The sequence below is a fragment of the Loxodonta africana genome, chromosome 9 (assembly GCF_030014295.1).
Source record: "Loxodonta africana isolate mLoxAfr1 chromosome 9, mLoxAfr1.hap2, whole genome shotgun sequence".
In the NCBI taxonomy this organism is placed as follows: Eukaryota; Metazoa; Chordata; class Mammalia; order Proboscidea; family Elephantidae; genus Loxodonta; species Loxodonta africana.
This window is the reverse complement of record NC_087350.1, coordinates 23,205,557-23,232,420: the sequence shown is the minus strand read 5'-3', so window position 1 is coordinate 23,232,420 and position 26,864 is coordinate 23,205,557. Positions and strand designations below refer to the sequence as shown.

At 40.2% G+C, this 26,864-nt stretch overlaps 1 protein-coding gene across 4 annotated transcripts in view; it reads left to right on the top strand.

Moving 5' to 3' along the window:
- The first annotated feature begins 2,085 nt into the window (after positions 1-2,085).
- The window catches only part of NAA35 (N-alpha-acetyltransferase 35, NatC auxiliary subunit), a 97,430-nt gene continuing 72,651 nt past the window's right edge, over positions 2,086-26,864 (top strand). For 2 of the 4 annotated variants that reach the window (XM_064291164.1, XM_064291161.1), the window contains exons 1-4: positions 2,086-2,178; positions 3,075-3,203; positions 19,570-19,603; positions 23,126-23,240. In XM_064291164.1, the coding sequence (XP_064147234.1) occupies positions 3,080-3,203; positions 19,570-19,603; positions 23,126-23,240 (273 nt within the window). In that variant the 5' untranslated portion in view covers positions 2,086-2,178; positions 3,075-3,079. The other 2 variants (XM_064291163.1, XM_064291162.1) reach the window with 2 other exon arrangements.

The following is a 26,864-nucleotide window of genomic DNA, read 5'->3' as shown; positions in this document are numbered from 1 at the left end:
ATGTATAATTATCCTCTGAAACAGCAATTTATTTTAACTTTTTCATAGCTTTTTATTGGATTATTGTGTATTGTTAAGACACATAAATGTATGACTTTTTAAAAAGAGGACGTAATTACAATTAAAAAAAAAAAAATCTGTTGCCCTAAGTTGATTCAGACTCAGAGAGAGCCTATAGGATAAAGGAGAACTGCCCATAGGGTTTCCAAGGAGTGGCTTGGTGGATTCAAACTGCTGGCCTTTTGGTTAGCAGTCATAGCTCTTAGCCACTATACCATTAGGGTTCTAGAATGGGACTAATTCAACAGATATTACCTATATTTAGTAAAAAGTAACAATACCATGTTTCTTTCTGTCCCATGATACAGTACAATATTTTTACTCTTCCTGCTTCTTTCTAAAAATATTTGTTTATACTCTCTGCAGCCTTTAAAATACACTTTTTTCTTATGTAGTGGTAAAACTGAATGCAATCAAATGTAAAATTCACTCTGACTTGCATCTGAGCATTTATCAAATCCACATTACATTGATTCCTGGTGTCAGCACAATGTGATGACAAGCTATATATTCTCTCAATGTGTTTAAGCATGGAATACTTAGGATTTTACATACTAGCAAGAACAAGATTTAGGAATTTGCTTCCAGCTCTTCAAAAATACCCACCTACTCTTTGTCAATCAGTTCCTTTGTATCCATCAACTCATCATATAGTCTATGTCTAAAATGCCGTCTTTTAAGCACTATGAAGCATACCGGATGTCATAAACCTCTTTCTCTAGGGAAAATGGGTTTTGAACGAGTTTTTACAAATATTCCCTCATAACCACGGCCATAATCAAGATACAGAACAACTTCATCATCTCAAATTACCTAGCCATATCTCAGTCAATCCTCTGCCGACTCCCACATAAGCCACTGATCTGTCACTATCGTTTAGTCTTTATTTTTAGAGTTTCGTGTATTCTTTCGTGTCTGATTTCTTCAGCACTTTTTGGAGTTTCATCCATGTTGTTGCAGTACAAGTAGTTCATCCATTTTTAATGACAATTAGTATTTATTATATTGTATGGCCACGCCACAAATTATCCTCGTGCCAGTTGATGAACATTCGAGTTTTTTTTTTTTTTTTTTTTAATGAACAAAGCTGCTATAAACATTAAGGCACAAGTCTTCGGGGGGGATACATGTTTTCTTTCCTAGGTAATTATCTAGGAGAATTGCTGCATCGTATGGTAAGTGTATGATTAACTTTATTAGAAATGACTGTTTTCCAAAGTGGTTGTACCATTTTGCGTTCCCACCAGCAATGCATGAGTTGTCCAGTTCCTCCACGTCCCCACCAACGGTTGGTGTTCTAAATTTTGGCCCTTCTATTGGGTATGTCGCTAAGTCGGAATCGACTGGAGGCAACGATTTTGGTTTGTTTTTTTAATGCGTATGTGGTGGTATAGGTACGTCTCTTAGTCCTGCCACTCTATTTATGTAAACCCTATTTATTTATGTAGCTCCATTTAAATCTTTTAGTAATACATTTCAAGGAAAACATAAAATATGTAAGAGTCTGAAAGAAAATGGCTGGTTTGACTCCGATGATATTTCGTTTCTATCTTCCTTCATGAAATCCCCAGGCGTTGATTAGGAAACATAAACCCGGTGTCAATCAGGCAGCAGTAGCTCTGTGATGCTCTCAGAGTCGGGCTGTACACTCATCAGGGTAGCTACCAGGGTCAACACGTTACCTCATTGCTTTCTCCTGCCTTCCTCTCACCTTTCTAAGAATTCCCAGTGCACCGCGCGAGGCGGGTGGCTCCGAGGCCCCAGGCCCCGCCCCCTACTGGGACCCGCCCACTACCCCACTCTTGGCCCAAGGGTAGGGAAAGAAGATACCTTGGTCTCGCGAGATTTATTTCATCACGCGAGAAGAGAAGGCGGTCGCCGTAGGCCGAACCAAGACTGTGGCGAGGGAGGGGGCGCGGTCGAGGAGCGCTAAGTCCCCTGGAGTAAGACGGAGGGGGCGGGGCCGCGCGCACCCGGCGTACGCATGCGCGCACGCCGCCGGTCGGGCTGGGCTGAGAGGGGAGGGGGCGGCGGCGGCGGCGGCGGCGGCAGAGGCGGCGTCGTTATTTCCGCGGTCAGGGCTGTGCGTGGCGGCGCGGGTGGCCACGAGAGAAGTAGGTAGGGACCGGTTTTGCAGAGCCATTGGGACCCCCTCCCTTCCCGGTTCCGAGAGCCACAGCCCCCTGCGCGTGTGGCAGACCCTGGGGACGCCAGGTCACCCTGCGGCCCCGGCCCTCCCGCCGCGCCTCAGGTAGGAGCCGCGGGCTTCCCCGTGCCCGGTGCCCGCCGAGGCCCGGGCCTCGCCCGGTGTTACCGGGACGTCGACCTGGCACCCGGCGTGCCCGCCCTCCCGCGCGGCGACAGTGCTGTCCTTGCTTCCGCGCCCTGTGGGGCCCGGGCCGGGCCGGGTGGACCTGGTGCGGGTCCCCGCCTCAGGTGCGTCCCCGCCCTGGGCCCGGCAGGTGGGACTCTGCGGCGATCGCCCACGCCGTGCCCCCTGCGAAGCTGTGCTCGGGTCCGGGTCCTGCCCCTGGCAGGGAAAGGTCGGCCCAGCGAGCTTCGGGTAGGTAAGGGGCTACTTTGATTTGAGTAGCTGCCGCTTGGGGTCTCCGGCTGCGAGAGGTGCTCGGAATAGTACCTTGGTTGGTTGTGGACAGTGTTGAAAGTTGCAAGCTCTGGAGTTGGTTCTGTTTGGGCCAGTGGTGTGCTGGTTTGTGATTTTTCACAAAAAATATCAAACTGTATTGAAAAAGGAAACTCTTATGAGTCCTGCTAGGTGGTAGGTTATTAATAAGGGTAGCAGTAGTGTTAGTTATTGTAAGATCAGTTGGTTTAGGGTAATATTTTGCAGTACCATTCTCAAACTCGGAAGAGTTTTGCTTAGTTTAGTAAGACTTTAATCCAATACTTTAAAAACAAACAAAAACACATGTTTTGCACATACTCTTACCCTGAACTTTGGGGCTTACCCTGAAAGGTAGATCTTCTTTTTGACAACAGTGTCAATTTTCCAGGCATAATGGTAATGAAAGCTGCTATAGAAGACGATGATTCAGGATGGGAACTCAGTCTTCCAGAAAAAATGGAAAAAAACAATACAAGCTGGGTGGACATAACCCAGGATTTTGAAGAAGCTTGTCGAGGTGAGTTAGAATTTTGGATTAGAGATTTAGAATCTGGAAAAGAGTAAAATGAAACCTTGATTGTGATTTCTGGACTCTTTCAACAAGTGAGAAAAAAAATCCACAGGTAAGTGTGGGTTTATCAAGTTCGTTAGCTACACTTATTTGTTACCTTTCTTCGAAAGCCATGTATATTTGATGTAGCATTTAATAACATGCTGAGGCAGTTTCTCCTATAAAATTTTTTCTAACTTTAACAGGTTGGCGAGTGCGTAATAATCTCTAGCTATGCAAACATTAATTCTGTCAGACTAAAGACATTGGTAGTATTTTTGTATCTTTAAAATTTGAAAATGATCACATTTCTGCTTCATATCCTCCAGTAGCTTCTTGTTGCAGGTAGAATAAAATCCAAGCTCCTTCCCCATGGCATATCTGAGCTGCTTCCTGCCTACCACTCAGACTTCATTTTGTGGTACTGCTCTGCTTGGCTCCTTCTCTTTCAGTCACAAGTACCCTTTTCTCTCATTAATCAAGGTGGTTACTCCCTGGGCCTTTGCCTTTTTTGTTTTCCCTTAGATTGTTTTGCCCCCAGGTTTTCACATGGCTGACTCTTTCCTGACTTTCAGTCATCACTTAAATGTTACCTTCCCAGTGAGGACTTCTTAAAACAACCAGCCTGAACAGATTCACCCGCACATTCTGTTCTCCGCAACTCTACCTCAGTTGAATCACCCTGTTTTATTTTCTTCGTAGCACTTATCTTTGTCAGAAACCATCATTTGCAACTATTTCTTGTTTATTGTCAGTCTGACCATTGGAATATAAGCTGCGTGACAGCAGAGACCTTATCTGTAACGTTAGCACCCAGAATAGTACCTGGCTTAAAGTAAGTTACTGCAGGACAAAGATATGGTAGCCTGCTTCCTTAAAGATTTATAGCCTTAGACACTGTATGGGGTCACTATGAGTTGGAATCAGCTTGGTGGCAGTTGATTTTGGGTGGGTATAGTAAGTTAAATAAACATTTAGGAATAAGTAAATGAAAAAATGGGCATGTTTGTTTGAGGGGAAAGAGTCTTAAACAGGGCAAGATTGAAGATAAGAGAAAGGAATAAAACATAGAATGAGAGCTTGAACCCTAAGAGAGGATGTGCTCAGGAACATGGTAGAAAAATTAATTTGGGAAAAGAAAAAGGACACACTGGGACAGGAGGAACTGAGGTTAAGATGCTGAATATACAGGTGTACTTCCAAGTGGAAGGGAAGGAATGGTGGAAGAATTCACACATGATGAGTTCTGTTTTCCTAGTACACAGGAAGCTTAAGTCTTTTGGTGACAGTGAGGTGGGGTGTGTTTAGAACAGCAGCTGCAGGTGGAAAGGGAGCCAGCTGAGTATAAACAAAATGATAAATCATGTGCGTACCCTTTGTTTTGAAATGTCTAGTTAAAATATGCCTGAGCGAGACAGTGGAAAGAATATTAGACTGGAAGTTGAGCGACTGCCCATATATGTCTATCTAAGGAAAAGTAGAGTGTAGTTTTTGTGCTGAAGGAGGTTAGACGGTTAAGTGGATAACTGAAAATCATACCTATCATTTTTCATTGCTTTTCAAGTGACCTATATTAGGGGGCTGTCATTTATGAACCTAAACAATTAGAGAAGATTTCATAAAGATTAAGTGCTTTAAGTTTGGCCCCAAACGAGAGATTGAGAATCTGTGTGAAGGTGCAAGGTGTTATCCTCCTAGACCAAGGTAAACCATATAAGCCAGAGTTCACTGAGAGGTTTATGTTTGGAGAACACTGAATAATTTTGCTTGGCTATAGCAGAATTCTTCAATGCCGGAAATTATATAGGGTCTTCAGTGCCATTCGGAAACCCTGGTGGCATAGTGGTTAAGAGCTATGACTGGTAAGCAAAAGGTCAGCAGTTTGAATCCACCAGGTGCTCCTTGGAAACTCTGTTGGGCAGTTCTGCTCTGTCCTATAGGGTTGCTATGAGTCGGAATCAACTCGATGGCAACGGGTTTGGTTTTTGGGTTAAGTGCCATTTTTTTTTTTAATTTGAGCTTGTTTTATAAGTAGCGGGAAGTCTTGAAAGGCTTTGAGCATAAAATTGAAAATGTATTCCCCTTAATGTTCAGCACAATGATTTGAACATAGTAACAAAACAAACCCAGTTGCTATGAAGTCAGTTCTGACTCATGGTAACCCCATGTGTTTCAGAGTAGAACTGTGCTCCATATGGTTTTCAATGGTTGTGATCTTTCATAAGTAGATCTCCAGGTCTTTCTTCAGAGTGCCTCTGGGTGGATTCAGACTGCAAGCCTTTTGGTTAGTACCTGAGCACTTAACCATTGGTGCCGTCCAGGGACTCCTTGTACATAGTAGCTTCCCAGTAAATAGCATAGTTAGCTTTTGAGTCAAATAGACACGGCTGAAGTCTCAGCTCTGCTGCCTTTTAGCTCAATTACCTTGATGTCTATAGAGGTTCTAATTTATAGAATTTTGGGTGTTAAATGAGATAATGAATGTAAAGTACTTTGTCCATAGTAGGCACTCCATAATGATGGTAGCTGTTGTTATTCATATTGTTTGTTTGATTCAGAGGTGAAGGTATATGAAGAAGTTTAATCTAACGGCATTACTTTTGAAGGATTTGGTTGAAGAGCACCTGTAACCTTGAGAGAAACTTTTACAGTCATCCCAGTTGAGGTTCTAAGGCCTTGAACTAGGATAGTGATGAATGGAAGGGAAGGGTTATATATGATAACAAAGGAGGTTGATGTGGCTTCACGGGTGAATACTGGAGTGGTAAAAAAAAAAAACAGAAGACGTTATTTTCTTTAAACATTTCCTTCGGTGACAACTGAGAGTGAGCACGTAAATCCTTCAGCCTTTCTTCCCACATCTTGTGGGTAGAGTTCAAAGCAGCTCATTCACAAGTAGAAGCTGTGTTTATAGTTTCCTGCCCTGGTGGTACAGTGGTTAAGTGCTCGGCTGGTAACCTAAAGGTCTGCGATTGGAACCACCAGCCACTGTGCAGAAGAAAGATGTGGCAGTCTGCTTCTGTAAAGATTTACAGACTTGGAAACCCTGTTGGGTACTTCTACCCTGTCTTATAGGGTTCCTATGAGTCAGAATCAACTTGACAGCAGTGGGTATTCTATCTTTAAAAATTCATGGAAAAGTTTGTATTTTACATCGGTTTTTTCACTTAATTTAAACGTCTTTACCTCCCAAATGGTCATGTAAATTTGGCAATCTAGGCAGGTGCACCATTTTCGTCCTGAGGCTTTGAATATCCCACGTCATGTTCACCTGGGGTTGTGCAGAGCACAGTTGAAGAGCACTGGTCTGCAGAATTCAGTCTTAAATAAGTCAGACTTTGGAGATCTTCTAGTTTTCTTCCCACTTGCATTCATTTTTTGGGTTGTAAAGAGAATTAAACTTAAAAAGAAGTTTAGAATACTGGTGGGGAGAGGTGCTTTGGCTTGGCTTTATGCTATATCGTAAATCAGCCTTGTTTCTTAGTAGGAGTATTGGATAGGAAACATGGTTTAATCCCTGCTTAAATGTGGATTGGGAGGGGTTGGCAAGTCATTTTCCTACCGACATCATGCCATCATATTTAACTTCTCCATAATAACTCTTGCATTGTCCAAATGGCACACATGTATACATTTTGAAACTAAAAAGTTAACGTCATGGAATTAATCTTCCTTTGCATTTAGATTTAGGAGTAAAGGCTGTTGGTAGCTCTTGAGCCTGTGGTATTAATAATTTGTTTTCCTTTCTTGAAATATTCAGATTCATAGCCTCGTTTATAATTTAGACTTCTGTTATACTGACTTCTAAAAACAAAATTTAAAACAAATACCATTACATTCTTTCCTTTCAATTAACTTTTATCACAGTGGTTTCTCTTTGGTAACAGTGTGAGAACATTTGGCTAGTTCCAGCTGATTTATTTTTTTGGCACTGTAAAGCAACCTGCATACTGATGACAAAGTTGACAAAGTTGTTTTTCATCCCTATTTCTACTCATTGTTTTAGTGACTCTTCAAAGTCCTCTGGATCAACTATACAACCCTAATTTTAATCATTTCTTTTTTTTGTTTTTCCTGTGAGGCAGGCGGCACATATTCCTTACACATTCCCTGTAATTGACTTTGAGGCTTTTATTTTTTCTCTTTCCCAAATTATTACTTTTATTTTTAGTAAAAATATACATAGTAAAACATAGTCCCATTCAGCAATTTTTACATGTACAGTTCATTGACAGTGGTTATACTTTTCACATTCTGTCACCTTTCCCACTATCTCTGCCCCAGTCTTTCATCACCATTGCTTTCTACTCTCTGCCTCTTGAAATTCTCATCTGTGCTTAAGAGTTACTGTTGTCATTACAGTCTCATATGTGGTAGGTAATTCTTCAATAGGGTGCAGTGCTGAAAACAAATTATTTATTGAGCTAAATTGTTGTTTAGGTTAAAGATGACTTCGTGGCTAGTTTTCAGTTCAAGATTCAAAAATTGTTTCCTACAATAGATTCAAGGGTCCCTCCAGTTTTTGTGTGTCTGTAAGTCTGATTTCCAGTAAGATTTTGAAAGTGTGTTCCTCAATTTTCCTCCTTTTGGTCAAGGTCCACCTGTTGGGTCCCTGATCAAAATGTTCAGTAATGGTAGCCCAGCACCTCCATTTCTTTCTAAGATTCCCGAATCTCTTTTTTCCTCTGTTGCTTTAGGTGGTTAGAGACCGATTGTTGTACCTTGTATAACTGCTTGCAAGCTTTTAAGACCCCAGGCATTACCCACTGAACTCAGAGGAAGAGCAGAAACTCTTAAAATAGTATTAGGCCAATTGACTGAACAGGCCCACAAGACCACCACCCCAAACCTTTGAACCAAGAAAATGAATCCCGTGAAGTGTTTATTTGTATCTAAGTAGTATCAGCAGCTGCATCCTCTTATTTTTTTGGCTGCAAAATTTTTGTTGTAAAATTAAATATAACATTTTATTTATCATTTTGTCGCCCTTTTAAAAATTTTTCTAGTGTACAGCTTAGTGGTATCAGTTGCAATAGTCAAGTTGTGTAACTACAGGCATGCCTTGTTTCACTGCGCTTTGCAGATGTTGCATTTTTTACAAAATGAAGTTTGTGGCAAACCTGGTACAAGCAAGTCTTTTGGCACTGTTTTTTCAACAGCGTGTGCTCACTTTGTGTCTCTGTGTCACATTTTGGTAACTCTTGCAGTATTTCAAACTTTTTCATTATTGTATCTGTTACGGTGAACTGTGATCAGTGATCTTTGATCTTATCATTGTAATTGTTTTGGGGCACCATGAACTGTGTCCGTATAAGACGGCGAACTTAATTATAAATGTCGTATGTGTTCTGACTGCTCCACCGACCAGTTGTTCTCCTGTCTCTCTCCCTCTCCTTGGGCCTGCCTATCCCCTGAGACAGGACAGTATTGAAATTAGGCCAATTAATAAACCTACAATGACCTCTAAGCGTTCAAGTGAAAAGGAAGAGTTGCGTGTTTCTCATTTTAAAATTAAAAAGCTAGAAACGATTAAGCTTAGTGAGGAAGATATGTGAACACACCAATAATAAGAAAGCGAAACAGGCTCATTTCTGATACGGAGAAAGTTTTAGTGCGCTGGATAGATCAAACCAGCCGTAACATTCCCTTAAGCCACAGCCTAATCCAGAGCAAGACCCTAATTCTCTTTAATAACATGAAGGCTGAGAGAGGTGAGGAAGCTGCAGAAGAAAAGTTTGAAGCTAGCAGAGGTGTTTCCCGTGGTTTAAGGAAAGGATCCATCTCCACAGTGTAAAAGGGCAAGGTGAAACAGCAGGTGCTGATGTAGAAGCTGCAGCAGGTTCTCCACGAGATCCAGCTAGCTGATGAAGGTGACCACACTAAACTCCAGCTAGCTGATGAAGGTGACCACACTAAACGACAGCTAGCTGATGAAGGTGACCACACTAAACGACAGGTTCTCGGTGGAGATGGAACAGCCTTCTGTTGGAAGAAGACGCTCTCTAGGACTTTGATAGCTAGAGAGAAGTCAGTACCTGGCTTCAAGGCTTCAAAGCGCGGGCTGACTCTCTTGTTAGGGGCTAATGCAGGCTGGTGACTTTAAGTTGAAGTCAGTGCTCATTTACCATTCCCAAAATCCTAAGGCCCTTAAGAATTATGCTAAATCTACTCTGTGTTCTATAAATGGAACAACAAAGCCTGAATGACCACACATCTGTTTACAACATGTTTTACTAAATATTTTAAGCCCACTGTTGAGACCTAGTGCCCAGCAAAAAAGATTCCTTTGAGAATGTTACTGCTTATTGACAATGTGTACCTGGTCATCTAAGAGCCCTGTTGGAGACGTACAAGGAGATGATGTTTTCATGCCTGCTAACACAGCATCCATTCTGCAGCCCATGGATCAAGGAGTAATTTTGTCTTTGAAGTCTTGTTATTTAAGAAATACATTCTGTAAGGCTATATAGCTGCCATAGATAGTGATTCCTCTGACGGATCTGAGGAAAGTAAATTGAAAACCTTCTGGAAAGAATTCACCATTAAGATGCCATTAAGAACATTTGTGATTCATGAGAGGAGGTCAAAATATCAGTGTTAACAGGAGTTTGAAAGAAGTTGATTGCAACCCTTGTGGATGATTTTGAGGGGTTCAAGAACTCAGTGGTAGAAGTAACTGCAAATGTGGTAGAAATAGCAAGAAAGCTAGATATAGAACTGGCGTCTGAAGATGTGACTGAATTGCAGAAATCTCACGATAAAACACTAACAGATAAGGAGTTGTTCCTTACGGATGAGCAAAGAAAGTGGTTTCTTGACATGGAACCTACTGGCGAAGATGGTGTGAACATTGTTGACATGACAACAAAGGACTTAGAATATGACATAACCTTAGTTGACAAAGCAGCAACAGGGTTTGAAAGGACTGACTTCAGTTTTGAAAGAACTGTGGGTAAAATACTGTCTTGTGGGTAAAATACTGTCAGACAGCATCACATGCTGCAGAGAAATCTTTCGTAAAAGGAAGACTCAAATCGATGCAGCAAACTTCACTGTGGTCTTATTTTAAGAAATGACCACAGCCGTCCCAGCCTTCAGCAACCACCACCCTGATCAGTCAGCAGCCATCAACGTTGAAGCAAGACGCTCCACCAGCAGTAAGATTATGACCTGCTGAAGGCTTAGATGATGGTTGGCATTTTTAGCTGTAAAGTATCTTTTAATTAAGGTATGAACGTTGTTTTTTTTTTTAGACAAAATGCTGTTTCACACTTAATAGACTACAGTATAGTGCAAACATAACTTTTATATGAACTGGGAAACCATAAAATTTGTGACTTGGTTTTATTGCGATATTCACTTTATTGCGGTGGTCTGGAACTGAACCCCCCAATATCTCCAAGGTATGCCTGTGTTACGCTTAGTCAGTGCCAGTCTTCCTATCACCATAGACAAACTTTCGGACTTCTCATAGGATGATTCCTCCCCCCCGCCGCCCCCAACCACTAGTAATGGTTGGTTTTTGTATATTTGGTCTTGTCATTTCATGTAAGGGAGACCATACAATATTTGTCCTTTTGTGATTGATTTATTTCATTTAGCAAAATGTCTTCAACCTTCATCCATGTTGTGGCATGTGTCAGGACTTCATTTTTTTTTAAGGCTGAGCACTATTCCATAGTATATATGTAGCACATCTTGTTTCCGTGCATCAGCTCAGGGACACTTGGGTTATTTCCACTTTTTGCTATTGTGAGTAGTGTTGCAGTGAACGTCAGAGTACGTATGTCTGTTCATGTCCCCACTTTTAGGTCCTAGGCTGTATACCTAGGAGTGGGGTTGCTGGGTCATATGGTCGCTCTATTTCTAATTTTTTGAGTAATTGCCATTCTGCTTTCTACAACAGTTTTACCATTTGACTTTCAGTTATTAAATGTTTTTAAGAAGTATTGCTTAGTTTACTGTGCTTACGATCTGCTTCCATAAAGATTACAGCCCGGAAAACCCTATGGGGCAGTTCTATTCTGTCACATAGGATCGCTATGAATTGGAAGCAACTCATTAGCACCTAGCAACAGATTACTGTTAAGAATATTCAGAACCAGCTATCACTTTGCCTCTCTACCCCTAACATTAACCTAGAGCAAGCATTGCGGAGGGAGTGGGGCCTTTGATGCACTTTGAGAGCTCTTCTGCATTGTTTACCACATCTCGTCAGGTTTTCCCCTGAATCACATGTCGTGTATCCTGCTTTATGTTAGCCACCACTTTGCCCCTTTTAGATGATTAGTTTGGTGTTTACCTTCATGATTCTAAATGGTGTGCTTTTATTGCTACATCTTGATTTCCACCCCCCCGCCCCCCAATTTAGACATTACCTATTGATTTATCCTCATACAGTTATGTCTTAGTCTGGGTTCTCTAGAGGAGCAAAACCAGTGAGATGTGTATATATATAAATACATACATAAAGATTTACTTCAAGGAAATGGCTCATGCAGCTGTGGGGGGCTGGAAAGTCCAAACTCCGTAGGTCAGGTGGAAGGCTGGAGACCTCTCCTGGCTCGTGGGATTGCGGGGCTCGCAGATCCAAAATCTGTAAGTGAGGCAGCAGCCTGGAGAGTTCTGCAGGCTTATACCCGAAGATCCTGAAGTCAGACGACGAGAAGAGTGCAGGGCTGAGAGAGAAAGTAAGCTTTGCCACAACATCCATTTGTATTCTGAAGACAGAGCTCACCCTCAAGAAAATTCCCCTTTCATCTCATTGGCTGATCACAATATCATCTCTCTTGATGCAGTTTTGTTTTGTCTAAATATCACTGTTACAATGGTATTAGATTCCCAGTATGTTATAGATTAAATAAGAAACCTTGTTGGTGTTAGTGGTTGTGTGCTACGGCTGCTAACCAAAAGGTCAGCAATTCAAATCCATCAGGCACTCCTTGGAAACCCTATGCAGCGGTTCTGATCTGTCCTATAGGGTTGCTGTATGAGTTGGAATTGACTTGACAGCAACAGGTTTGGGTTTTTTTTTAATAGATTAAATAGGGTCCCCATAGATGACCCTAGCTGGGGATTTACCCACCATTTATAACGTTATGTGTAGAAATCTATTCAAAGATTTATAACACCACTTTACAAATGATCTTATTTGTAAGCTGGTAAAAATGTATTTGCGTTGTTGTAGGTTTGTATGTTTTTCTCTGTCTTGTGAGATTACATTTCTTCCGGAAAATGATCGTATGCTTCATGCGATTAACACCCTGTATAACCCAAACTCTGTTCAAACTTAGGATTTACAATTTACTTCCAAGGTAAAAGGAAGGAGTCTGCAGTTAAGATGTCATGGAACTCTGTAACCCATAAAATTAAGTTAAATTTCCTCTCACAGTGTATCAGTCCATGCCTTATATTACTTTGTGAGAATGAGGATGAAATAAAAGGGTGGTTTATTGTAAAGATTGTCAAAATAGTTTTGAGTCATTGCAGCTATGATTTGAGCCAAATTATCATTTTATCTAATTTTTCCCTTTGCTTGGAGCACATTAATCTATATACTTTTGAGCATACTTACGGTTTTAGCGTTAGTAGTAGTAACTATTTGAAAATTGTAGAAATAACTTTTTTTTCTTTTTAGAATAATTTTGTTTTCGTAGTTCAGTGGTTTGTTATGGTTTCTGATCTCTGGGGACCCCTAAGACCATTTCTGGGTGTGCGCAAGGTCAAACTGTTTTCCTGGTAGTAAGGTCCCTGAGTAGTGCATACGGTTTGTGCTGGACTATTGACAAAGGTTGGCGGTTCAGTCACCCAGTGATGCTATGGAAGAAAGGCTTGGTGATCTGCTTTTATAGTTTACAGCCAGGGAAACCCTGTAGAGCAGTTCTGTTCTGTAACACATGGGGTCGCCATGAGTCAGAATTGCCTTTACAGCAACAGGTTTTTTTTTTCCTGAGATGTTACTTGACTTTTTTTTTCTCTTGTCTGTAGAAAATTTTGTTTTTTTTAATTGAGCTTTAGATGAAGTTTTACAGAACAAGCTAGTTTCTCATCGAACAGTTAGTATACACATTGTTGTATGATACTGGTTAACAACCCCACAACACACCAACACCCTTCCTTCTCAACCCTGGCTTCCCTATTACCAGCTTTCCTCTTCGCCCCTGCCTTCCAGTCCCTGCCCCAGGGCTGGTGCTCCTTTTTAGTCTTGTTTTGTTCCATGGGCCTTTTCAGCCTTTGGCTGAAGGGTGAACCTCAGGAGTGGCTTCATTACTGAGCTGAAACGGTGGCCGGGGTCCGTATTCTCAGGGTTTCTCCAGTCTCTGTGAGACCAGCAAGTCTGGTCTTTCTTTCTTGAGTTAGAATTTTGTTCTGCATTTTTCTCCAGCTCTGTCCAGGACCCTCTGTTGTGATCCCTGTCAGAGCAGTTCAGTGGTGGTAGCCAGGCACCATCTCATTGTGCTGGACTCAGTCTGCTAGAGGCCGTGGTAGATGTAGTCCATTAGTCCTTTGGACTAATCTTTCCCTTGTGTCTTTAGTTTTCTTTGTTCTTCCTTGCTCCCAAAGGAGTGAGACCAGTGGAGTGTCCTAGATGGCTGCTCACAGGCTTTTAAGACCCCAGATGCTACTCAACAAAGCAGAATGTAGAATATTTTCTTTATAAACTCTGTTATGCCAATTGAGCTATGTGTTTCCTGAGACCATGGTCCACACAGCCCTCAGCCCAGCAATTCGGTCTTTCAGGGAGTTTGGGTGTGTCTTAATTTTTTTTTTTTTATGGAGCTACCATAGCCCTGCCTTGTACAGGCTGTGCTGGCTTCCCCAGTGTTGTGTACTGTCTCACCCTTCACCGAAGTTACTGCGTATCTATTGTCTAAGTGTTTCTCCATCCCTACCCCTCCCTACCCTCGTAACCATCAAAGATTGTTTCTTTTTGTATGTAAACCTTCTCATGGGTTTTTACAGTTGTGGTCTCATACAATATTTATTCTTTTGTGATTGACTTATTTCACTCAGCATGTCCTTCAGATGCATCCATGCTTCACAGATTCATCGTTTTTCTTTAGCATTACGTAACACTTCATTGTGTGTATGTACCACAGTTTGTTTATCTATTCATCTGCTGATGAGCATCTAGGTCGTTTCCATCTTCTTGCGATTGTGAACAGTGCTGCAGTGAACATGGATGTACATATATCTGTTTGTGTGACAACTCTTTTTTCTCTAGGATATATTCCTAGGAGTGGGATTGCTGAATCATATGGTATTTCTATTTCTAGCTTTCTCAAGAAGCCCCATATCATTTTCCAAAATGGTTGTATCATTTTGCATTCCCACCAGCAGTGCATAAGAGTTCCGATCTCCCCGCAGCCTCTCCCACATTTGTTATTTTCTGTTTTATCGATCCCTGCCAGTAATGCTAGGGTGACACGGTATCTCATTGTGATTTTGATTTGCATTTCTCTGAGGGCTAGAGATCGTGAGCATTTCCTCATGTGCCTGTTGGCCGCTTGAATGTCTTCTTTGGTGAAGTGCCTGTTCATATCGTTTGCCCATTTCCTAATTGGATTATTTGTCTTTTTGTTATAGAGGTGTTGGATTTTCTTGTAGATTTTAGGGATTAGACCTTTGTCTGATTTGTAATAGCCAAAATTTTTTTCCCAGTCTGTAGGTTCTCTTTTTACTCTTTTGGTGAAGTCTGATGAGCATAATGTTTAATTTTTAGAAGATCCCAGTTATCTGGCTTATCCTCTGGAGCTTGTGTGTTGTTGGTTGTGATTTGTATCCTGTTAATGCTGTGTATTAGGGCCTTTAGTGGTGATCCTGTTTTTTCTTCTATGAACGTCATAGTTTGTTGCTGTATATTTAGGTCATTGATCCATTTTGGGTTAGTTTTCGTATGTGATGTGAGGTATGGGTCTTGTTTCATTTTTTTGCAGATGGCCATCCAGTTTTGCCACCACCATTTGTTCAAAAGAGATGTTACTTGACTTTTTGACTCCCGTTTTCTCATTAATATACGGTGGCTGGAAACCCTGGTAGCGTAGTGGTTAAGAGCTATGGCTGCTGACTGAAAGGTCGGCAGTTTGAATGCACCAGGCGCTCCTTGGAAACCCTATGGGGCAGTTCTACTCTGTCCTGTAGGGTCGCTGTGAGTTGAAATCAACTTGACCGCAATGGGTTATCCAGTGGCTACATGGTATGTGAATACTGTCATCACTCCAATGGCTAATGACAAATGTAAAACATTGTCTTTCTCACTAAATTTTATGAGAACTACAGCCTGGTTGAATAAGGCCCAGTTTGCAATTTTTATAATGCTGTACAAGGTCATGATTCTATATCCAGTTATTGGTCATGTAAGTGGGAGTGATTGTACTGTGCTTATTATTTTAAAGTTTACTGACTATAGTTTACTAGCGAGATTACTGGAGTTCTAATGTTATAAGTCATCTAGTTCAGCCCTTCATTTTACAAATGAGGAACCAAGGCCTAGGGTCTGTGGAATGTTTTTATTTTTAAATTTGGTTAGCTCTTTGGCACCCAGGTTTACCATATGTGTATGATAGATTGCACTTACTGCTCACTTACCAACTGTCTCATCATTTGACATTTCGCATTTATGACAATAGCCAAAAACAAAAACCAAACTGCTATTATGTGTATTTAGGGGGCAGAGGGTGTGGTGACAATAGCTTTGGAGCTTCCCCTCCCTCGAGGAGGGTCTGTGGGTGGCCTTTGGGAAGCTAGGCCATGCTGACCTGTGCCTCCTGCCCCCTCCCGTTGGTGCTGCATCCAGCTGCTCTGTGGGCTGGCCTCCTCCGTGCCCACAGCCACTGGGCAGACGTGGAACCAGCCGGTGCCTGTTCTGGGTTCCCCCACTCCTGTGTGGCCTGAGGCTTTGCAGCTCAAAATTGCTGTGAGGTGGGAAGGGAGGAAACAGAGAGGCATCGGAGAGGGTGTTTGGAAGAAATGTGTGCGAGTTTCATGACATCCCAAAGTAAGCCAAACTGGGCCTGAAAGCCTCCGCCTCCTTGCCGCTGGGTGTGTGGCCAGGCTGTCGGCACCCTTGCAGGAAGCCCTGAACCTCGGTGCCTTTCCAAGCCTGGAAGGCAGAGCAGGTTCTGGGATGGTGAACGTGGGGCTTACGCTGGGAGTGGAGTCCTGGAGGGGGCCCTGACGGCACAGGATGAGGGTACAGTGGTTAAGCTGGGGGCCCCCCAGTCACACAGCCCAGCTTTGTCCAGCTCTGTCTCCTCCGAGTCTCCTCCAGAGAGGAATAATCCATACCTGGACTCGTCACAGTGATGAGCACGTCAGTAAATCTTAGCCGTTGTTATTTTTAGGATCATATTTTCTAAATAAATAAAAAAAAATCGGACAAATGAATGGTCTGAAAACAGAAAAAAACAAAATCCTCCATTTTCATATAACAGTGATTGTTGCACAACTGCTTGATCTTTGGAACCTAACCATGTGGATAAGTGAGAAGTAGGTGCATTACCAAAAAAAAACCAAAGCAAACCCGTTGCCGTTGAGTCGATTCTGACTCATAGTGACCTTGTAGGGCAGAGTAGAACTGCCCCGTAGAGTTTCCAAAGAGCGCCTGGTGGGTTGGAACTGCCAACCTTTTGGTTAGCGGCTATGGCTCTTAACCACTGTGCCACCACGGTTTCCTGGGTGTATTGCAGCAGTTCTTAAACTGGTCTCAGTTCCCCACTACAGCCTATGTGTGTGATACACATATACAGACACGCATACACACATACGTATGTATGTAGATATACACATGTATATATGTATCATATTGATGCTTACTGTCTTAGGATTTAAAGCCAAGAAATTAAATATTAATTCATTTTAAAACAATGGTAATGTAAATAATATTTTCAATGAAAAATATATTTTCCAGAACAAAAAACAACTTAAAAGAGTGGAATCGTTTTACATTTTTGCTCATCTGTTTAATGTCTAGTATAGTAGAGGGCACCTGAATTCTCACACCTGCTTCTGCATCCAGTCTGTTGCCACATATTTTGGTTGAAGTATATGTAGTAAATCTGGCCTTACCAAATAATGTAGTTGAAAAATAGAGGAGTATTTTAATAGCCTTTTTAGATAATTGTAGATACTCTTCTTTGATGCTACACCAAAACTCTATAAATAGTTTCTTAAAGGTAAATTGCAATGTGGAATCTGAAACCATATCAGTGAACTTTCATGCTCTGCTATATTAAAACCCATTCGTCCGTCTTGAGCTTTGAATTTCTTTTTTATCCACACCTGATTTTGTAGCATCATGCATTGGCCATTTGGAAAATGTTGGTTCAGTGAGTTATGTAGATCTTCCAAATGTTGACAGATTTTTATTTATAGTATTAAAAAGTGCATCGTTAAAATATCAGCACCGATATCAGCAGAAAAAGTACTGGGAAACTGTCAAGCTCACAGTGATAGATAAATATTTTGCAAGATTCTGATTTTTTTTTGAAAGCTCAGATTTTACCATTGGAAACAAATATCATCAATTGTTTTTCTTGAAGTGGCAAGCTCAGTTAATGCATTTTCAAGAAAATGTCACATTCCCAAGCCTGAATAACCATAGTTGTTTATTCTTTCAAGTAGAAATGGTATTCCATGGTTATTGTACAAGTTCATTGCCTCAGCATAACCATCTTATTTTGGTGTGCAGCCAGAGTGTTTATGTGTACTTCACATTTCGTCAAACGATATTAAAGACGCATTCAAGGGTTGAGATTTAATAGTACTAACCAGATCCCGCGCTAGGGTAAGTGTGAGGTGCCTGCGGTGCAAAGTTTAAGAAGGCGTGACCTGCACCGTAGAGTTTGCACCTTACATTTGCACCTCATCTTCCTTCCATTAAGGAGTCCTGGTACACAGTGGTTAAGTGCTAACTGAAAGGTGGCAGCTGGAACCTACCAGCCGCCCTGTGGGAGAAAGATGTGGCAGTCTGGCTCCATAAAGATTTAAAAATTGGAGCAGTTCAGTTCTGTTCTATAGGGCTGCTATGAGTTGGGATCAACCTGATAGCAGTGGGTTTTTTCATTACCCTGGTCCTGGCCCAGAGGTGTATAATTTTTACTGCTTCATCAAGGACATTCTTAAGTGAAATTGGAAAGAAAGTTTTGTTTTGTTTTTTAATCTGCAAGTGCATAGAGGTGAAGACTACGCGGTTAGTTTAGTTTGATGCGTCACACTTGATTTGTCCTGAGGCTATGGCAGTTTTACCCTGTTGCTTTTTTTTGTTCGTTCCCACCATTGCTTTTGTACCATCAGTGCAAATGTTAACACAGTGAAAAAGCAAATAAAACCTTGCAGACTCCTGGGTTCCTGGAACACTCTTGAGAACCCCTAGGCTATGGGTGTATGTTCTCTTATGCTTTATTGTAGTATTGTGATATGTGTTTTTTCATTTGTTTATCTCTTTGGATATCTGAAGCTGTTAAATTGTTATTTAATTTAGGATTATTTAAGAAGATTGGGTGAAGTTCTGAAAATTGCCTGTTTATGTCTTCCACAGGACGTGACCATTGATATTTAGGATACTTAACAAATTATACCAACCCTACCCTGTCCAGCTGGAATCTCCTGGAGTGCTTTTAAAACTCTGCGTAGGCCTTATCCCTAGATTTAAGTGGTTTGAGTGCTATTGCTTGGGCATTGGGATTTATAAAAAAGCTTCTCAGGTGATTGTAATATGCAGCCAAGGTTGAGAACCACTGCTTTATAGAGAATGAGCACTGTTTTGATTAACGGTTTACTCAGGTATTTTCTACGTTATTAAAATATAATTTTTAAAAGCAGTTTTGACACTGTTCCTAGAACAAAAAGGGATTAGATTGGTTAAAAAACAACTTGAGAAATAGCAGTCAGTTTTATGGAAAAGTTTGCTTAGGAGAAATTTATAGTGATTTTTTAAAAAATGAGGTTGGTAATTCTGATTAGAATATTGTGGCCCATGTGGAGTCATTTGTTAGTTCTCAAAAACAGTTTCATTTTATTTCTAAATCACTTAATATATAGTATTCTTAGTATTTACTCACTGTGTAAAAAAAAAAAAAACCAGTGCTGTCAAGTTGATTCCGACTCATAGAGACCCTATAGGACAGAGTAGAACTGCTCCATAGAGTTTCCAAGGAGACTCACTGTGTAGGAGACATTAATCATAGAAGTAATATAACCATTTCTTAGTAAATGAATTTTGAAGTAATGCAAGCACATTTTTTAGGTGCTATTTGTTTTGCTTTTTTTTAGAATTAAAAGTTGAATATAAATATGATATAATTCAAAGGCTTTTCCTCTTTGTTTCTTTTAGAATTAAAGTTGGGAGAACTGCTTCATGATAAGCTGTAAGTATTTGTATGCCCTTTGAAGTAGTGTCATGCAGTATTTCAGCCTGTTCTCATGTGAAGTGTAGTAGTCCTTCAGATTTGAGTAATTTTAAATTTCAAAGCTGTGAAAAAAAGGAAAAGGGAAACCTAATTTTAAGTGTGTTTTTAACCTTAGTAAGTGAGCTGTTTTGAAGGAGCTGACCCTAGTGTACCTAGTGAAACTGTGCCTGTGGTCCTATCCTCGAGAGTAGATGTACAGGATGTGGAATTGCTTGATGAAAAGATACCGGTTGTGGGTCATGTAATTTGCTGATGACCAGAGACTACTAAATGCTTGGGTGAAAGTAAATTGAGGCTCTGGAAAGGTAAAATAAAGGGAAATGCTTAATTTTATTTCCACTCACACAGATTTGCCTCAGTTCCCATACTACTATGACCAGGCGCAATTTTCAAGGTTAGGAATATGAAATTTTAAATTTGTAAGTGGACAGGATTGGACTTTTTGTGGGGGACACAGTTAGTGCCTGAAATTCCATTCTCATGCTTTAATGTGCATCACAGTCACCTGGAGGGCTTTTTAAATGACAGATTGCTTTTTAAATGAGAAGTTGCATGTCTAACAAGTTCCCAGGTAGGTGACGCTGTTGCTGCTGGTCTGGAGCCCACACTTTGAGAACCACCGTAGATCACCATTTTGATGAGGCAGGCAGTTACAGGAAAGACACATGGGAGAATACAGGCAAGTGGCTTCTGGCCATGGAACAAGGCTTGAGAGACATCTACTGGAGGACCTGTCACTCTTGATTTCCCCAAGGTTTTAGACTCTGAGCCCAGGGAACACGCTTGCCAGCAGCCTCGTCTGACCACCTATTAAATATTGAAGTTGTGTGCTTCCCCGTCCATATGTCCGTTAGCCTGTTTTTTCTTATCTCCCTAGCATGAACAATCTTGTAACATACTGTATAGTTTACTTATCTTTATCATTTATTGTCTGTTTCTTCCCCCAGAATGTAAGCTCCATGAAACAGGCAAATTTGTTTTGTTCCCGCATGCATCCCAAGTCCCTAGAACAGTGCCTAGCACTAGTAGGTGCTCAGTAATTATTTGTCGTATGCATGAAATAGCTCATTTAATGCTACTATAGTTTCTGTAGTACTTTTTTACCAATGAGGCAAATATCTAATTGGTTTAGGGTTTTAATTATGCTATTAAAACCTTTGTTTAAAAGTTGTCATGTAAGTAATAAATGGATACTTTGTTTTAACAAATCCAGACATCAGAGATGAAACAAAAATTTCCCATGACACCCTCCCTGTTATAGAGTCCCTGGGTGGTGTAAACGGTTAACATGCTCAGCTGTTAACTAAAAGGTGGGAAGTTCAAGTCCACCCATAGATTCCTTGGAAGAAAGGTCTGGTGATCTACTTTAGAAAAATCTACCATTGAAAACCCTGTGGAATTCTGTTCTGACACACGTGGGGTCGCCATGAGTTGGAGTCAACTTGATGGCAACTAGTTTTTTAGTCACTGTTGCTGTAAGTTTCCATATTGTTGTGTTGCCTTCTAGACCATATAAAAAATATGTTTACAGGCATGAATAAACATCTATAAAAAATGAAATATAAATGGAATTATATGGTGTATATTATTCTGTAAATTCCTTTCCTATTTAATGTATCTTGGAGATCTTTTCATGTTAGTATGTAATAGTTCAACTTTGTTTTAACTGTTACATTGTATTGTATAAAATGGGTGTACCAAAATTTATTCTGTGGTGTCCCTATTGATGGACATTTAGATTGCAGCATTTTTTGGTAACATGGGAATGTTGAAGACATTTAACTTACATAAGCCTCTTTGTACATGCACGTGTAAAAATAATTTTTTAGGGTAGAAGCCTAAAAATAAAATGCCTGGCTTAAAGCGTTTGTTTTGTATTTTAATGGATTCAGCCAAATTTTCCTCAAAGTCTTTATTAATTTACACTCCCATCAACAGTGTTTGAGAGTACACACGTTTTTGGGTTTTTTTTTTTTTTAGTTTTCCTGTCTCAAGGCCAAAAAAAATTTTGTTTTATTTTTTATTACCTGATTCTGTTTCAGTTTGTGTAGCTTTTCCCTTTTTTATTAGCAGTTTATATTTTCTCTTCTGTGAATTGTTTCTATCGTTTGCCTATTTTTCTTTGAAATTATTTGCCTTTTCTTTTTTTTTTTTTTTTTTTATAAGTTGTATATTCTGGATATAAACCTTTTTAAAATTGTCTATATTAAAAGTGTTTCCCCAGATTATTGTCAGTGTTTAACCATCTGTGCTTCATTGTTTTATATAATCGTAACATTTTTATACAATTAAAGCTATCAGCTTTTCCTTTTATAGCTTCTTTGTAAAAAATTAAAGTTTTTTGTTGTTGTCTCTTTGAGGTTTAGAACTTAAACCTGTCTGGGATTTATATTTTCAAAATGGTGTGAATCAAAAATTTAACTTTTTCCAGATTGTTAGCAACTTGTCTCAGCGTCATTTATTGACTAATTCACTGTTTTCCCACTAGTTTGAAATTCCATCTTTATCATACATAATTCCCACCTTGATCTTTGTATTCTAAAACACTTTTAATTATTATAGCTTTGTGGTATTATTTGATATCTTGTGAATCCCTGTTTTTATTTTTTCAGTAAAATTTTTTCAAGACTTTTCCATTCTTGCATATTTTCTCGTTTGGCTTGGCAGGCTTTTTGAAAAATAAACCAGTTGGGGTTTGATTACCATTGCACCAAATTTATAGCTGAGAGCTGTCTTCAACAATACTGTCAGAATAGCTAATTAGCCTGTCTCCTTAAAGTTCTCTTTGATGTCCTAGTGCAGCTTTTTTCTGAGAGCAATGCCTTAGGGTAACAAGTAGATTTCTTTGTTTTCCCGGTAGTCTAAAGACTTAGACTAGGCAAAATATGGAGTCATTAGCTCCATCGACAACCAAGCCTTCTTCTAGGCTTTTCTTTTTCCTCCCTCATTTTTTGACATATACCTCAGTTAATGATAAACTTAACTAATCAGTCCACAGTGCCTCACAGTTATCTGCTTTTATGGCTCGTTCGCCACAAATACCAGACCTTCAGGATTTCTGGATTATTTTTGATTGTCAAATTGCCAAAATTTTGGACATTGTAGGTAGTAATGTGCCAGATTATTAGACTTTTAAGATACAAAGGAAGTGAAAAAGAAGTAAAATTTACATATTTATTTTAAACATGACTCTCTAAAAAAAAAAAAAAATGTTGAATAGTTACAGAAAATATTTAAGGCAAAAAACAAAAAAACCAAACCCAGTGCCGTTGAGTCGATTCCGACTCACAGCGACCCTATAGGCAGGCAAAGTGAAATCCACTACCTATCAGATGACCTGCTTCCTTTTTTTCTGAAAATTTCTGTGCATAAAAGACATCTTTTGTTTTTTAAGTACTAATAATTTTTACACCATTGTGAAAGCCTGGGTAAGCATACTGGTTTAAAAACAATTTGTGGGGTCAATTTTTTTCTTCGTAGATTTGGTCTTTTTGAAGCCATGTCTGCTATTGAAATGATGGATCCCAAGATGGACGCTGGCATGATCGGAAATCAAGTTAATCGAAAAGTTCTCAATTTTGAGCAAGCCATCAAGGTAGTTACCACTGCACCTTCTGTATTTTCTTTTATCTTTTTTTTTTTTCTGTGTCGTATGTTAAAAGTTTATACTTAATAACGAATCAAACTTAGTATAATTAAAGTACAGTTTTCTTAAAAGCGTTTGCAGGTATGGGAATAGAAACGCGTATTAACCTTTAATTATCTGTTTCTGTTGAAATCTGGAATCGTTTGAGGTATTCATTAAAAGCTTGCTATAAATGTGTGTGTGTGTTTATTATTATTTTTTTTTATTAACTTTTATTAAGCTTGAAGTGAACGTTTACGAATCCAATCAGTCTGTCACATATAAGTTTACATACATCTCACTCCCTACTCCCACGTGCTCTCCCCCTCTTGAGTCAGCCCTTTCAGTCTCTCCTTTCGTGACAATTTTGCCAGCTTCCCTCTCTCTCTATCCTCCCATCCCCCCTCCAGACAAGAGTTGCCAACACACTCTCAAGTGTCCACCTGATATAATTAGCTCACTCTTCATCAGCATCTCTCTCCCACCCGCTGACCAGTCCCTTTCATGTCTGATGAGTTGTCTTCGGGGATGGTTCCTGTCCTGTGCCAACAGAAGGTCTGGGGAGCATGGCCGCCGGGATTCCTCTAGTCTCAGTCAGACCATTAAGTTTGGTCTTTTTATGAGAATTTGGGGTCTGCATCCCACTGATCTCCTGCTCCCTCAGGGGTCCTCTGCTGTGCTCCCTGTCAGGGCAGTCATCGATTGTGGCCGGGCACCAACTAGTTCTTCTGGTCTCAGGATGATGTAGGTCTCTGGTTCATGTGGCCCTTTCTGTCTCTTGGGCTCTTAGTTGTCATGTGGCCTTGGTGTTCTTCATTCTCCTTTGATCCCGGTGGGTTGAGAACAACTGAGGCATCTTAGATGGCCGCTTGTTAGCATTTAAGACCCCAGACGCCACATTTCAAAGTGGGATGCAGGATGATTTCATAATAGAATTATATTGCCAATTGACTTAGAAGTCCCCGCAAACCATGTTCCCCAGACCCCCGCCCTTGCTCCGCTGACCTTTGAAGCATTCATTTTATCCCGGAAACTTCTTAGCTTTTGGTCCAGTCCAATTGAGCTGACCTTCCATGTATTGAGTGTTGTCTTTCCCTTCACCTAAAGCAGTTCTTATCTACTGATTAATCAATAAAAAACCCTCTCCCACCCTCCCTCCCTTCCCCCCTCGTAACCACAAAAGTATGTGTTCTTCTCAGGTTTACTATTTCTCAAGATCTTATAATAGTAGTCTTATACAATATTTGTCCTTTTGCCTCTGACTCATTTCGCTCAGCATAATGCCTTCCAGGTTCCTCCATGTTATGAAATGTTTCACAGATTCGTCACTGCTCTTTATCGATGCGTAGTATTCCATTGTGTGAATATACCACAATTTATTTACCCATTCATCCGTTGATGGACACCTTGGTTGCTTCCAGCTTTTTGCTATTGTAAACAGAGCTGCAATAAACATGGGCGTGCATATATCTGTTTGTATGAAGGCTCTTGTATCTCTAGGGTATATTCCCAGGAGTGGGATTTCTGGGTTGTATGGTAGTTCTATTTCTAACTGTTTCAGATAACGCCAGATAGATTTCCAAAGTGGTTGTACCATTTTACATTCCCACCAGCAGTGTATAAGAGTTCCAATCTCTCCGCAGCCTCTCCAACATTTATTATTTTGTGTTTTTTGGATTAATGCCAGCCTTGCTGGTGTGAGATGGAATCTCATCGTAGTTTTAATTTGCATTTCTCTAATGGCTAATGATCAAGAGCATTTTCTCATGTATCTGTTGGCTGCCTGAATATCTTCTTTAGTGAAATGTGTGTTCATATCCTTTGCCCACTTTTTGATTGGGTTGTTTGTCTTTTTGTGGTTGAGTTTTGACAGAATCATGTAGATTTTAGAGATCAGGCGCTGGTCGGAGATGTCATAGCTGAAAATTCTTTCCCAGTCTGTAGGTGGTCTTTTTACTCTTTTGGTGAAGTCTTTAGATGAGCATAGGTGTTTGATTTTTAGGAGCTCCCAGTTATCGGGTTTCTCTTCATCATTTTTGGTAATGTTTTGTATTCTGTTTATGCCTTGTATTAGGGCTCCTAGGGTTGTCCCAATTTTTTCTTCCATGATCTTTATCGTTTTAGTCTTTATGTTTAGGTCTTTGATCCACTTGGAGTTAGTTTTTGTGCATGTTGTAAGGTATGGGTCCTGTTTCATTTTTTTGCAAATGGATATCCAGTTATGCCAGCACCATTTGTTAAAAAGGCTGTCTTTTCCCCAATTAATTGACACTGGTCCTTTGTCAAATATCAGCTGCTCATACGTGGATGGATCTCTGTCTGGGTTCTCAATTCTGTTCCATTGGTCTATGTGCCTGTTGTTGTACCAGTACCAGGCTGTTTTGACTACTGTGGCTGTATAATAGGTTCTGAAATCAGGTAAAGTGAGGTCTCCCACTTTCTTCTTCTTTTTCAGTAGTGCTTTGCTTATCCGGGGGTTCTTTCCCTTCCATATGAAATTGGTGATTTGTTTCTCTATCCTCTCAAAATATGACATTGGAATTTGGATCAGAAGTGCGTTAAATGTATAGATGGCTTTTGGTAGAATAGACATTTTTACTATGTTAAGTCTTCCTATCCATGAGCAAGGTATGTTTTTCCACTTAAGTATGTCCTTTTGAATTTCTTGTAGTAGAGCTTTGTAGTTTTCTTTGTATAGGTCTTTTACATCCTTGGTAAGATTTATTCCTAAGTATCTTAGCTTCTTGGGGGCTACTGTGAATGGTATTGATTTGGTTATTTCCTCTTCCATGTTCTTTTTGTTGATGTAGAGGAATCCAAGTGATTTTTGTATGTTTATTTTATAACCTGAGACTCTGCCAAACTCTTCTATTAGTTTCAGTAGTTTTCTGGAGGATTCCTTAGGGTTTTCTGTGTATATAATCATGTCATCTGCAAATAGTGATAACTTTACTTCTTCCTTGCCAATCCGGATACCTTTTATTTCTTTGTCTAACCTAATTGCCCTGGCTAGGACTTCCAGCACGATGTTGAATAAGAGCGGTGATAAAGGGCATCCTTGTCTGGTTCCCGTTCTCAAGGGAAATGCTTTCAGGTTCTCTCCATTTAGAGTGATATTGGCTGTTGGCTTTGCATAGATGCCCTTTATTATGTTGAGGAATTTTCCTTCAATTCCTATTTTGGTAAGAGTTTTTATCATAAATGGGTGTTGGACTTTGTCAAATGCCTTTTCTGCATCAGTTGATAAGATCATGTGGTTTTTGTCTTTTGTTTTATTTATGTGATGGATTACATTGATGGTTTTTCTGATATTAAACCAGCCTTGCATACCTGGTATAAATCCCACTTGATCAGGGTGAATTATTTTTTTGATGTGTTGTTGGATTCTATTGGCTAGAATTTTGTTGAGGATTTTTGCATCAATGTTCATGAGGGATATAGGTCTATAATTTTCTTTTTTTGTAATGTCTTTACCTGGTTTTGGTATCAGGGAGATGGTGGCTTCATAGAATGAGTTGGGTAGTATTCCGTCATTTTCTATGCTTTGGAATACCTTCAGAAGTAGTGGTGTTAACTCTTCTCTGAAAGTTTGGT